The sequence below is a fragment of the Myxine glutinosa genome, chromosome 1 (assembly GCF_964187855.1).
Source record: "Myxine glutinosa chromosome 1, kmMyxGlut1.1, whole genome shotgun sequence".
In the NCBI taxonomy this organism is placed as follows: Eukaryota; Metazoa; Chordata; class Myxini; order Myxiniformes; family Myxinidae; genus Myxine; species Myxine glutinosa.
In genome coordinates, this window is record NC_136261.1 from 203,511,140 (window position 1) to 203,525,845 (window position 14,706).

Here is a 14,706-nt window from a genome sequence, read left to right on the forward strand (position 1 = left end):
TGGAAACACCTGGGTAAATGAGGGGCACCAAACAATGGCTTCCACACAAGTGTGACCCATATGTTAATGAAGCAAATAACATCCCAGCATGCTATGGGGCATGTATAAAAATGCTGCACAGGCCTGGTTGCCTATAATTATGGTTAGCATGGCTGCAAGAGGAGACCCCCAATGCCCCCATCAACAGAACATGTGTGGTTGCCCAATGGTTTGATGAGCATGGCACTGATGTTATCCATACGTCATGGCCTTCTCATTCACCAAATACTAGAATATAAGACCCGTCGCTTCACTGATGGAAATACCAATCTTTGCTACGATGGCTAATCTATAGGGGGAAGAAGAAGAAAAAAATCCTGGAAGATCCTACAGGGATAACCAACATCACGTGTTGGCATTTGCAGTTAACATGTGTCCATGTACCCATAAAAAAAATTGTATCACAAACTCCCGGGAGTTACCCGAATCCACGTAATTGGATTTATTGCAATCCGTTAATCCATTCTCAAGTTATAACACGACAAACAGACAAACAGACAGACACGGCTCCTTTTATAATATGGATGAACCAAATCGAGCATTTATAGGATATTCTAAAACGACACCCGAGACAGCATTTTCCACCTCCATCAAACAGGTGTGAGTTGATTGGCTTTCTCGTGGAAGAATGGTGGTGCAACCCTCCCTCAGAATTCCATATTGGCAGCACGTGGTGGCCCAATGCCCTATTAAGTGACTTTACATTGATGTTTCCATTTTTGTTTGTCAACTATCTATGTATGCATGCATGCATGCATGTATATACAGTATATATATGTATGTATGCATGCTATCTGTGATTGATGCTGTGAAGAGGAACAGGTTGAGATGGTTTGGTCATGTGTTGAGGAAGGATGAAAGTGACTGGTTGAGAAGAGTGATGGAAATGAATGTAGAAGGAAGTAGAGGATGGGGAAGACCGAGAAAGACTTGGCTAAAGATGGTGGAAGAAGAAATTCGGGCAAGGGGGTTAACAAGGAGATGCAGAAAATAGGGCAAGATTGAGAAGATCGTCATAGGGACCGCAAGGCTAACCCCCGCTCTAGCAGGGAAAATGGCCTTGAAATGCATGTTGTTGTATGTATGTACAGTGCCTCCAGAAAGTATTTAACCCCCCCCCCCCCTGCCCTTTGACATTTTGTTTTGTTACAGACCGAATTTAAAATGGATTAAAATGAGTCGTTTTTGGTCACCGATCCCCATAATGTTAGTGGGGGTTTTTTTGTTTATTTATTTTTCGAATTTTTTTTACAAATCAATTAAAAATGAAAATCTCAAATGTCTTGAGTCAACAAGTATTCAACCCCTTTGGTTATGACACTTCAAATTGAGCTCAGGTGCAGATTTCCTTTTATCATTCTTGAAATGTCTACAACTTAATTGGAGTCCACCCATGGCCAATTCAATCGATTGGACATGATTTAGTAGGGGGGAGGAAAAAACCTTTCTATACAAGGTCCCACAGTTGACAGTGTATGTCAGAGCTGAAACTCCACCATGAAGTCCAAGGAAATGTCCGTAGAACTGCAGGATAGGATATATAAAACTGCGAGAAGGTATAAAACAATTTCTAGTGTTGAGAGTTCCCAAGAGCACCGTGAGCTCCAGGAAGTGGCAATTAGGAAGTGGAAATAATATGGAACTAACCAGACTCTTCCGAGATCTGGTGATCTGACCAAACTCAGCAACTGGGCAAGGACCTTGGTCAGGGAGGTGACCAAGAACCCAACGACCACATCTGGTGGAAACCGAGCAGAGCTCATCACCCATCTCACACCATCCCTACCATGAAGCATGGTGATGGCAGCATCATGCTATGGGGATACTTTTCAGCAGCAGTGATGAGGAGACTTGTAAGGATAGAACAATGAAGGGAGCCAAATACAGGCAAATCTTTAGACTATAGTGAAGATTTACATTCATCTATCTATAATTCCAGCAATCTCTGTGTGTGTGTGTGTGTGTGTGTGTCTGTGTGTGTGTGTGTGTGTGTGTCTGTGTGTGTGTTTGTTTGTCTGTGACCGCTGTTTCTCGACAACCACGGGTCCGATATACTTGAAACTTGCCAGGTATATTGCTGGGGACCCGAGGATGTGCCTTTTCAAGGTTTTAAATTAATCGCAGAAGTAGTTACCGAGCTATGTCCAAAAAACGATTCAACCAATCAGAGAGCAGCGAGCTATCGCGTGTGCCAAACGTGGCGAACACACTCTGCCTCGGACGGCACATTTGAGAGCGTATTCATTTATTTCACGTTGGCAAACTATGTTGCCGCTATGTTGGCGTTAAACTATGTTTTAAAACTAATTAAAACCATTTCATGTAAATAGAGGGGGGGGGGGGATTGTCACTGTACTCGCAAGCCGTTCGCCGTTCGCTTTGGCGTTGCGAATGGACCAAAACATTTCATGGACCAAACCATTTCATGTAAAGCGTTCGCCGTTCGCTTTGGCGTTGCGAATGGACCAAAACATTTCATGGACCAAACCATTTCATGTAAATAGAGGGGGGGGGGGATATAATTTTAGATATATATATAGTACGGGCATGCCCTAGTTCAGGATAATGACCCCAAGCATACAACCAAAGCAACATTGGAATGGTTTCTCAACAAGAACATGAAAGTCCTTGAGTAGCCCAGACAAGAATCCCATTGAGAATCTGTGGAAAAGTGGAAAGACTTGAACATTGCTGTCCACCGATGCTCCCCATCCAACTTGATAGAGCTTGAGGAAATCTGCATGGAAGAATGGGAGAAACTCCCCAAATCCAAATGTGCAAAGCTGATAGACATACCCAAAAATACTCGAAGCTGTAATTGCTGCCAAAGGCACTTCTACCAAGTATTGACTCAGGGGGCTGAATACATACAAATGTAAAGTAGATATTTCTGTATTTCATTTTCAATTATTGTGTAAAAATTTCTAAAAACATGTTTTCACTTTGTCATTATGGGGTATTTGTGTAGATTGTTGAGAATTTTTTTTTTTTTTTTTTTTAAGTTTAACCAATGTGAAATTCAGGCTGCAACAACAAATTGTGAAAACGTCAAGGGGTGTGACTACTTTCTGAAGGCACTGTATAATTTGTTCATTTTTCTTAACACAAACTTGTTTCAATGTCACAAATTCCAGTCCTACTATCCTTGTCTGTTTTAACACAAGCAAATACTCATTTCCCCATACAAACCATCAACAAAGTAAAAACTTACGTTGCCCCTCATCGACAATGGGATTTTTATCATTTGTATTGATCGAAAGGCCTTCAATAGCCACCACTGTGGGAGACAAGGTGAGCATATGATCAAGTCACGACAAGGCACAAAATTCCTGCAACTCGCCTTGCAAATCCACTTTTATCACACTCATTTTTCCATCCCTACAATACATTGTTATTATTAAATTTAGACATAGTTTTATTTTGGTTTTACTTTTAGCTCATTGGAGTACTGCTCGACCTTATGGGTGGGATCCCCCACGTCACACCTGTCTTTGACGTATATGATACAATCCAAAGTTCTCACCATCATTGGTCTCTCCCACAAAGAAGCACAAGTGCAGGGCTTGCTGCTCTCTTGACAGACTGGTTTTCTACCGTCGCCCCAGTTTTGCTCCCTCTGCTCTATCCCTCCCCATTTACTCCACTTCATGCATGTCACATGTTCTGCCAGGAAGCCCCTTTATGTGAACTTCCCAAAATCCAGGCTCATTGTTGTACCTGAACCTCAAACTCGGCGAGTTGCTATTCAGAGCTGAGTCCAAGTCAAGCCAGGTTTGGCTCTCAACTCAAATTTTCCCGTCGCATGAAATTAACTAATATAGAAGTGGAAATTTTCATGCATTTTGCACTACAACAGAGAAGTGTGAATTTAACAATGCATAAATATATTTGCCTTTTTTTTGAGACATTAGAGTACCAGATCACACAAAAAAAATGCAAGTGCCTTATGCATACAGGTTACCAGTCTTGCCATAGTGAGTAGCAAGCAACGTGCTCAGCCAGCACATGTAGTGCAGGTCTACACGATTCGCAACTCCAGTACTGTAATTCAGCATCCACAATTCAATGTAAAATGTCTGATGTGTATGATTCTTCGTTATTTGAAGCAGGTTTCAAAAGAAGCAAACATCAATGTTTCCTAAGCCTGGTGTTGGCTTAAATTAATGGGTAAGGTGACCTTTGGGCCCTGACTGAGTCCCTGCCAATAGATCAAGAAAATATTTCATGATAATCTTTTATTGATTTTAATTATGCAATTAATCAATCAATTATTGTACACCTCTCCCTCCTGGTGTTTGCTTAGCGGTTAGGGTGCCGGCTTGGGATCCTAGGATTCTGACTCCTGAGTTTGAATCCCGGTCGACGAATTAACACTAGGTGGGTTGACTCAGCCTGTCATCCTTCCAAGGTCGAAATAAGGAGCAAATGATTGGTAATGGGGACATTGAATCAGTGGCATAGCCATACCCCCAGATAATGATGCAGCCAAGCAGCCACAGGCTGCATATGAACCACCATCACCAATGTCTTCCTGAAACCTACAAACGTGGTTAAAGCAGGGCTTGATACACCATCTGTCCATACTGCCAACGAGAAAATATTGAAAGCTGGTACGGGCAAAAGTCCCATACCAGCTTGTGCAAACAGCAATGCCAGGGCCAGACATTGGAATACAACAACAAGCATTTTAAGGGCCATTTTCCCTACTAGAGCGGGGGTTAGCCTTGCGGTCCCCATGACAATCTTCTCCATTTTGCCCTATTTTCTGCATCTCTCCTTGTTAACCCCCTTGCCTGCATTTCTTCTTCCACCATATTTAGCCAAGTCTTTCTCGGTCTTCCCCGTCCTCTACTTCCTTCTACATTTATTTCCATCACTCTTCTCAACCAGTCACTTTCATCCTTCCTCAACACATGACCAAACCATCTCAACCTGTTCCTCTTCACAGCATCAATCACAGGCTCTATTCCCATCATCTTTCGCAATTCATCATTTGTCTTCCTCTCTCTCAACGATACTCCGCACATCCGTCGAACCATTCGCATTTCCACCCTTTCCAACCTTCGTTGCTGCTCTACGTTCATTACCCATGTCTCGCTCCCATAAATCATAACATTTCTCACACATGCAGCATACACCTTTCCCTTCAGCTTCAACGACACTCCCCTTATCATCAGCACGCCACTCAGTTCCCGAAACTTCTTCCATGCACATCTCACTAGCAACCGTTGGAGTCTGATCCACCTTCTCCATTCAGCATGTCTCCGAAGTAGCAAAATGTTTTCACACCTTCCAGCTTCACGCCGTCTCCAAGATCCAACTTAACATTTCCTCCATCTGCAGCTCCCTCTGTGCACACCTTACACTTGAATGTAGCTGCCACACTGGTTAATGACCCTCTCAAACCACAACATTTTTGATGAACCCACTCAGCGCACATTGTACATTGAATGGAGTTCACTCCGACACCCTTCCTACACACAGCACAGGGCCACTTCCCAGTTCTTTCCACCTCACCACATGCTTTACCACTTGCCATCACCTTCGTCTTTCCGATATTCACCTTCAGACCTTTCGTCTCCATACATTCCTTCCACTTGTTCATCTTTTCCTTCAGTCCATCCATACTTTCCGCAATTAACACCAGATCATCTGCATACAACAACTCCCACGGTAAACCCTCCTTTACGTTCTGAGCCAGCACTTCCATCACAGCTACAAATAGTAGTTGACTTAGTACCGACCCCTGATGCACTCCCACCTTCACCTCAAACTCACCAGCACCACTGTTCCCGTCCTTCGTCCTTACGGCTGTGCGCGCTCTTTTGTACATTGCCATCACTACTCTGATCAACCATTCCCCCACTCCTAACTTCCTCAATGCCCATGTCAATACTTTGCGTGGAACCCTATCGAATGCTTTCTCCAGATCAACAAACCCAAGAAACAACTTCTTCCTCTTCATGACTTCTCCTGCAACTGCCTCACAATGAAAAGCGCGTCCGTCGTTCCTCCTTCCTTTCTTCCTCCAGAGGGTCACCTTTCCCCTTGTATAGAGGCACGAGGGTACTCAGTTCCCAATCCACTGGAATGGGGCCTTCTTTCACCACCAGATTACAGATCTCTCATTCTTTTCACACCCCAACTTCCTGCTGCCTTCAACATCTCCCACAACTCCTGTCGGCCCTCCCGCTTTTCTACCTTTTTGTTTTTGTTTTTTGTATACAAGATCGAGGCTCGTGAAGGAGCGAACATTTATCACACAGAAAGACAAACCGACAAACCGACACATAACCGACAAACCGACACATAAAACAAAAAGCATCGGGAGCGGTAGACAAGATGGGGAGAGAGGGGGAAGGACACAAACACAACATTTGAGAGCAGGAACCGAGAGACATGGAGACATCGAGAGAACTGTGGGAGGGAGAGGGCTTTGGGGGGAGGCATGGGAAAGGGGGTGGGAGAGGCATAAAACATATGGACACTGCCAGGACTACCAGGAAAGAAGTTGGAATTACAAAAGGTGGATCTGGGGTGAATTAGTGGGGGTAGAAAAGATCAAGGTTTTGGATGGGGGAAGATAAGAGATGGTGGTGAACAGCTGTTTTAAAGACCTGGAGGGAGGAGTGGGATTGAAGGGAGTGTGGGAGTTTGTTCCAGAGGCGGGAGAAAAGAGGAATGAAGGAGTGAAGGTGAGCAGAGAGCCGAGATTTTGGCAGTTTAACCATCAGAGGCTTGCTGGCAGATCTTGTGTGACCTGTAGGAACATTTGGGGGACAGAGCACAGAGAGAGCTGGGGGAGCAAGGCCGGAGAGCAGTCGGTAGAAGACAGAAAGACCACCTACCTGCCTGCGGTGAGTGAGTGAAAGGCCCTCAGAGATAGCTTCATCGCGGGAGATTCCAATGATTCTGAAAGCTTTGGTTTCAACAGCGTGAAGCCGAGCTAGGTGTGAGGCAGGAGCACCAGCCCATAGGTGAGAACAGTATTCCATTGAGCTGCGGATGAAAGCCTTGTATGTGGTGAGGAGCTCAGGTGTGCCTAGGAAGGACTTCGCACGACGGAGGATGCCCAGTCGGCGACTGGCTTTGCAGGCCAGCTTGGAATTGTGGTTTTCCCAAGAAAGATCATGGCAGATAGTGAGACCCAAAAGCTTGAGCGACAGAACTTCTTGGAGAGGATTGTTGAGAAAGTAGATGGGAGGGTTGTCCAGTCGATCTTTTCGGAGAGACATAGTAAGAGTGTGAGATTTGTCAGGATTGAAAGACATGTTCCACTTGTTTGACCAGTCTGTGATTTTGTCCAGGTCTTCAGAGAGTGATGAGGCTGCAGACTGCCGATCTGAGGGAAGAGGAATGGAGCGGCAGAGAGTAGAGTCATCAGCAAAGAGATAGAGAGGATTTTCCAGAGAGTCGGAGAGATCATTGATAAAGACCAGAAAAAGCACAAGGCCCAGCACACTGCCTTGGGGAACTCCAGCCTGAACAGGAAGAGGAGATGAGAGAAATCCATTTAGGGCCACACGTTGACTACGACCAGAGAGGAAGTCCGCAAGCCATGCATGGAGATTTCCATGGATACCATAGGAGTAGAGTTTGGTGAGCAGAGCTGGGTGCCAGACCGTATCGAAGGCACGTGATATGTCGAGGGAGACAGCTCTGATTTCCTGTTTGGCATTGAGGACCTCCATCCATTGTTGAGGCAGGAGAAGCAGCATGTCCAGAGTAGTGACCTGGTCTGAATCCAAATTGATGATCAGAGATCAAGCCATTGGAGAAGAGGAAAGACTTCATATCCGAAGCAATGATGGATTCCATGACTTTGCTGATAATTGGGAGCAGGCTGATTGGTCTGTAGTTAAAAGGATCTGTTTTTGCACCTTTTTTGTGTAAAGCGGTAATGTTTGCTGATTTCCAGGATGCTGGCAGATGACCTTGAGCAAAAGATAGGGTGAAAAGAACAGAGAGAGGGTGAGATAGAGCAGCAGAGCAGGATTTTAGGACCCGTGGGCTGATGCCGTCTGGTCCAGTTGCAGAATCAGAGTCGAGGTTAGACAAAAACTCCTCCACCTTGTCAGGAGAGAAGGACACAGAGTCCAGGAGCAGTTGGGTTCGACTGGGAAAGGTGGGAACAGAGAGAGATGGGTTTGGGACTAAAGATTTTGAGGCAAACACAGAGTTGAGGCATTCGGCTTTGTCACGTGCGGTGTCAACTGTGTGGCCATTTGAGGTAAGGGAGGGGATGGAGGGGGAACAAACACCAGAAACGGATTTGACCAGACGCCACCAGGATTTGGAGGAAGGAGACAGGTTTGAGAGTTCGTTCTTGAGTGAGGAGAGATAGTGCTTCCTGGCACTCCTGAGGGTAGACACACTTGTTCCGAGCTTGGTGGAAGGAACTGAGATTGCGTTCAGTTGGATTAGCCTTCCAAGAGGCAAAGGCAAGTTGTTTCAGGGCAACTGCCTCACCACAAGATTTGGTGTACCATGGACGGGAGGAAGGGTAAGACAACTGAAGACGAGATGGAATAAATCTGTGCATGAGAGAGATCAGTTTGCTTTGGAAGAATTCCCAGGAAGAATTGATGTCAGAGGCAGTGGAGATGGGAGACCAATCCAGGCGATTGATGGCTGCTTGAAGCCCGTCCCAGTCGGCCTGAGTGAAATGCCAGACTCTGACGCTGAGGAGGCTCTCTGAGAATGGCCAGAGAGATGTCCACTTTGACAAGCACATGATCAGAAGAACCGATTGGAGCAGAAGAAGAGCAGCAGACATTAGCAGGGAAGTTTGTCATAACCAAATCTAGAAGAGAAGAAATTCCATTGGCTGAGATCCGGGTCAGGAAATTGACAGATTGTGTCAATCCCAGTGAGTCACAGAAGTCCTTTGCTGAGGTGCCATGACTGGTGAGAGAGGAACCCACACCCAACCAGGTGGCATGATGACAGTTGAAGTCACCACATATGAGGAAGAGAGAGTTGGGATGAGTGGATAGAAGTTGGTCCATGTCGTCAGAGAGTGAAATGTAAATTGAGTCATCACTGTTTGGGGGACGGTACAGAACACATATGAACAAAAGGTGGGAGCGGAGAGGAAGCCGTAGCCAGAGGTACTCCTGGGGGTGAGGAGGAGAAAGGGCAGTGCAAGGAGAATGAGGAAGAGAGTTTTTGATAAAGATAGCCACCCCACCACCAGGACGAGGCTCAGGTCTATCATACCGGAAGAGGGAGTAACCAGGAAGAGATATTGAGGAATCAGAGACATCTTGAAGGAGGAAAGTCTCTGTTAAGCAGATCAAGTCTGGATTGTCAGAAGCAACCTGTATGGAGAGATCAGTCAGGTTTGAGCGAAGGCCCCGGATGTTTGAGGTCCATACCGTTAAAGAAGAGAGAGGGGGAGCATCGGGTACAGGACAGGGGAGGGGAGGAGTAGGGTAAGATGAAGGATGAGAGGGGGAGGTAGGGAGAGCAGTTGATAGTGTGTCAGAGATTACAGAAGAGTTCCAAGAAAGGGAAGGATGAGGAGGATGAAAGGTTTGGTGGTGAAGGGATGAGGCAGAGTGAGGGGTTGTTTGAGGGGGGGCATGGGACAGTAGAAGGTTGGGGGGGGTGGAGGCATGAGATAGAAGGGAGACGAGGTGGGGAGGAGGCAACTTTGAGGAGGGGGGAGGAGGGAGAATTTGAGAGGAATGGTATGGGGGGAGATTTGAATGGGAGGAGTGAGGTGGGAGTTTAGGAGGGGAGGGGCAAGGGGGGAGTTTAGGAGGGGAGGGGCAAGGGGGGAGTCTAGTAGCGGAGGGGCAAGGGGGGAGTTTAGGAGTGTAGGGGCAAGGGGGGGGGATTTGGAGGGGAGGGGCAAGGGAGGAGTTTATGAGGGGAAGGGCAAGGGGGGAGTTCAGGAGTGGAGGGGCAAGGGGGGGGATTTGGAGGGGAGGGGCAAGGGGGGACTTTAGGAGGGGAAGGGCAGGGGGGGAGTTCAGGAGTGGAGGGGCAAGGGGGGAGTTTAAGAGTGGAGGGGAAAGGGGGGAGTTTAGGAGTGTAGGTGCAAGGGGGGAGATTTGGAGGGGAGGGGCAAGATGGGAGTTTAGAAAATGGATGATTAATGAAAGACGAACATTGATAACAAATTGGGTTTGTTGTGATTTTCAAGTTAGCAATCCGATTCAGAACGATGGAGGAGGGATGGAATGAATGTGAATTTAGACCATGTAGTGAGGGAGACGTATAAGATATTGAATTTCTTTTTTTTGACGTGGAATGAGTTGGAGAGGAAATTGAGAAAAGCCTTTTAAATAGGAAGAAAAACAGCGTGTTGTAATATACCACTGAATAAACCACTGAAGGGGAAAGGTTAAACATATTTAAAATAATATTTAAACAGAACCGTGAACAATCTTATATGCACAAAATACCCTTCATTGACATCCAACCACTTTCAAGCTCAACCACATCATCCTCTACCCGATTCAGCCTCTATTTTAATGCCTCCCTTACTGTCACCTCTTTCAACCTCCACACCTCCATTCTCGGTTGGTACTTCACCCGCCGAGCTCTCCTCGCACCTTTCACCCTTATGTCGCAGACAACCAAGTGGTGCTGTGAAACAGCCTCCTCCCCCGGGATCACCTTTGTGTCCCGGAGGTGCCCCCTATCTCGCCTATGCACCATCAGGTAGTCAACGGTTGTCGTAGACCCACCTGACGTGTATGTAACAAGCTTATTATCCTCTTTCTGGAACCGAGTATTACAAATCAACAAATCAGCTCCATCAGCAAACTCCAAAATCCTTTCACCTTCTCCATTTCTCACACCATATCCGTAACCCCCATGAACTCCGTCAAAACCATCCATACTCCTTCCCACATGTTCATTTAGGTCTCCTCCTACCACAACAACTTCCTCATCTTTCACGTTTTCCATCAGCTTCTCTATCGCACACCAGAACTTGTCCTTCTCTTCATCGCTTCGACCAACCTGCAGAGCATATCCCGAGATGACATTCACCAAGAGCTTTCCAATCATCATTTTCACCATCATCAACCTATCACTCACTCTCGTCACACTGTCTACAAACTCCTCAGAAAACATGACACCAACACCATTCATGCCCTCCAGGCACCCTTGCCACACAAACTTGTATTTCTGTCCCTACCTACCCTTCACCATTCTCACACCACTTCCCTTCCATCTCGTCTCTTGCACACAACATATGGCCACTCTTCTTCTGACCAATACTTCCACCACTTCTCCTTATCTCCCTGTCATTGTCCCTACATTCCATGTCCCAAACCTCAGAAACCAATCTCCACTTCGGGTTGTACCCTGCCCATATGTAGTTGTAATTGTCATGATTCTCTTTTTGAGGCAATGTTTTTTTATGGCCGGATGCCCTTCCTGACGCCAACTCTCTTAGTCGTCTTACGACACGCAGGGATATGGTGTACCTATTCTAATCCAGCGTACACTGGGAAACGTTTAAAACATGGAAATTATGGGGGGGGGGGGGGGGGCGGCGTCGTCAGCATCACGGCTGCGGTTTAAACATATTTAAATAATATTTAAACAAAACCATGAAAAACAATCTGGGAAAAGTCTAAGTGAGAACGTGGATTTGAGAAAGCAGGAGCAGAGGTGGAAGAAAACGAGATATAGGGGGTGGGGCACAAGTCGAGACGAGGAGGAGAGCGAACAAGCACGTGTCCGGGAGGAGAAAGAATTAATATAGAATTTTTTGTTGTTTGTTTATTTGTTTGTTCTGTCTTCAAAACGCTGGACAAAGGGTAAGATGTTCGTGAGAGGTAGGGGGAGAAAAGAAAATCATAGAAACAAGCAAATACTATGAAGGAAAGAACCCATATTCACAAAACACTGACGGGGGGGGGGGGGGGGGGGAGGGAGCCTGGAGAGACCAGGCCGCACGAGGCGTGAACAAAAAAACGACTAATCACACACAAATCTGCAACAACCACAAAACTAAAACCAAATAGAAACACACAATAACATACACAACAAAATACCCAACGGAAACCTGACAAAGACACGAACGGGAAAACACTCAAACTTTGATGCCGTGGAGAGATCGAAGCAAGCCCCGTCGCTCGAGGGATCGGAAGTCGGAAGTCTTCTTCCAGACATTGGAATGAATAAAAAAAAACATCCAATGCTCCAGGAGACCATAAATGTAGTAATCTCTGCATTTAATTAACTACTTATTTGATGTGCTTCAATGTACTTTCACATTATATTTTGCAATCTGTATTCCACATTTCATAAAGTTTTCAACACCGACACCATTTAATTTTATTTGCTACTTTGATATTGAAATGTCAGACATTCACTTGGCTTTCTCAGAAATTTATATTGAACCCGATGACATACATTGCAAACAACAACTAGAACAGCACTCTTCAATGTCACGATGTCGACCGATATGCCACCACCCACATTGTTACATCATTATACATACTTACACCAAATTTAATTTAAATCCCTTCAGCTGTTCTCATGTATCACAATTTTATCTGACATGACCTCTGACCTTTGATGCAGAAATATAATCAGTTGATCTTATCATCATAATATTGTAACGATTTTGAGAAGTGTAACGGGTTTTGAGAAGTGTAACGGGTTTTGAGGAGTGTAACAATTTTGGAGGAAGGGTAACGGATGTGAAGAGTATGGTTTTGGTATGGTAACATCCTGGTAATGTAAATAATGGTCGCAGCCGTCCTCCTAATTAATTTCATAGAACATACACGCAGGCCACGATATATCTTTTAAATAGTGTATTTCCTTATTCCATGTAGGCTAAGTATGTGTTTTCCACTAGATTGACTTTGCATTGTATCAAACAAAATAAGCGTAGGCCCTTCCAATTTCCCCAAAACCTCCCTTCCATTTGCCTTCCGCATTTTGGTCGGTTTTTCTCTTCAACCACCATTGGCCACGAGGTAAGGTTGGAGAAGAAAGGCGTGTCTCCACCTCGTCAGAAGAGGGCAGGAGTGAACCGGCCCTAACAGCCAATCAACACCGCGGTGAGTGACCCGGTAGGCGTGCCCTCGGAGCCGGCGGCTTAATTCCGCCGGAGGTGATAAAAGCGAATGCAAGGAACTGCTTGACGAAGAGGCCTTGAGAGATACGCTGGGGGATGACCTGGAAGAGGAGCGCAATCCACCGCAAGCCCTACCTACCTACCTACCTACCTGCCTGCAATATCCCCTGTCGTTGGAGAGACGCGCTGAACGGAGGGAGACGGCTCCACCCCAGGAAGAGGAGCAGGTGTGCCGAGCCAGCGCGTGACGGCCGCGGATACGCGACGGAGGTTTTCCCGCCAAAACCGCGAGGGGTTGAAAGCTGCGGCCTCCGACCTTGCCTTCCTCTCTCAAGCAATCAACCTCGAGCCATTACCTGCCTGCAATATCCACCGTGTGAGTGTGAACGTCCTGTCCTACTCGTTTGTCTTGGGGATTAAGTAAATGAAATAGAATAAGTTAACAATGCACTGTGTGACTGCTCTTTTCCATCTATTGCTGTAAATAATATTGGTCGCTCTAAAATATTGCTTGTGTGTGTATAATAAATCTGTTCTTCCTCCAAACTCTGTCTTTCTTCTCTCTTCTTCTCTTTCGGTCGCTTTAGAGGTTTCCCAATTGAATATCTGTAGCGCGATTAGTCAACGTTCGGTTGGAATCGGGTTCTAATCGGGGAGTAACTGTTCGGACGCGGTTAAATACACCACCGCTCGGTCAATATAACATCTAAAAGCCGTGTCCGTAACAATTGGTGTCGGGGAGTGAGATCGACCCGGAGCGCGCTGCACGCGCTCAAAATTATAAAGCGGACGAAATTGTGTTGTTTTATAAAACCCGAATTTTGAGATCGCGCCATGGACAATCAAGGCGATCGGATGTCGGTGGGGGAGATAGACGGGTTAGGGGTAACCCAGGAACCAGGGGAAATGTATGTGGAAGAAAGGGAGGAGGAGAGCAATGAGGAGGCGGTTGAGGGGGTGTCAGACGCGCAAAATGGCGTCCTCGCGCACGTGGGTGTAGCGGCACCAAATTTTGCCACGCCCGCGACCGTGGTAGCGCCCCTGGTGGATTCAAACCTTTTGTTGCTACAAATCGGGGCCCTTATGGACAAAATGAGGGACGAAGCGAGGGCTAATAGTGAGCGATTAGAGGGCCAAATGGGGGCAATGGGGGGCAAAATGGGGGGAAAAATGGGGGAAATGGGGGAACGGCTAGAAGCTAAATTTGAGGGGTTAGACAATAATTTTAAGGAGTTAGACAAGAAATTTGAGGGGTTAGACAATGGGATAGAAGGAGTGAAACATGGGTTAACGGGGGTGGAAAACAGAATGGCTGCCCAGGAGAATCAGTTAGAGGGGGTGAAAAATGGGCTAATGGGGTTAGAAAATAGGATGGAGGACAAATTGCGGGAAATAGGGGAACAATCCGCCCGGGAAATCGAACAGATGGGGAACCAGATGGAGGAGGTGAAGGAGGAGATACGACGAGGTGTAAGTGAGGAGGTCTCTGGGCTACGCGAGGAGGTAAAGCGAGGCGAAAAGCATATGGAGAAAGAGGTGAGAAATAATACGGTTAGGTTACAGGGGGGAATAGAGAGTCTGACGAAGGGAGTAGAACAGCTGACAGTCGGACAAAG

At 46.3% G+C, this 14,706-nt stretch overlaps 1 protein-coding gene across 2 annotated transcripts in view; it reads right to left on the minus strand.

Moving 5' to 3' along the window:
• Positions 1-14,706, minus strand: part of LOC137412432 (junctional adhesion molecule C) — a 70,617-nt gene that overhangs the window by 36,708 nt on the left and 19,203 nt on the right. For both annotated transcript variants that reach the window (XM_078782557.1, XM_078782562.1), the window contains exon 2: positions 3,251-3,316. In XM_078782557.1, the coding sequence (XP_078638683.1) occupies positions 3,251-3,316 (66 nt within the window). The remainder of the gene's footprint in view (positions 1-3,250; positions 3,317-14,706) is intronic.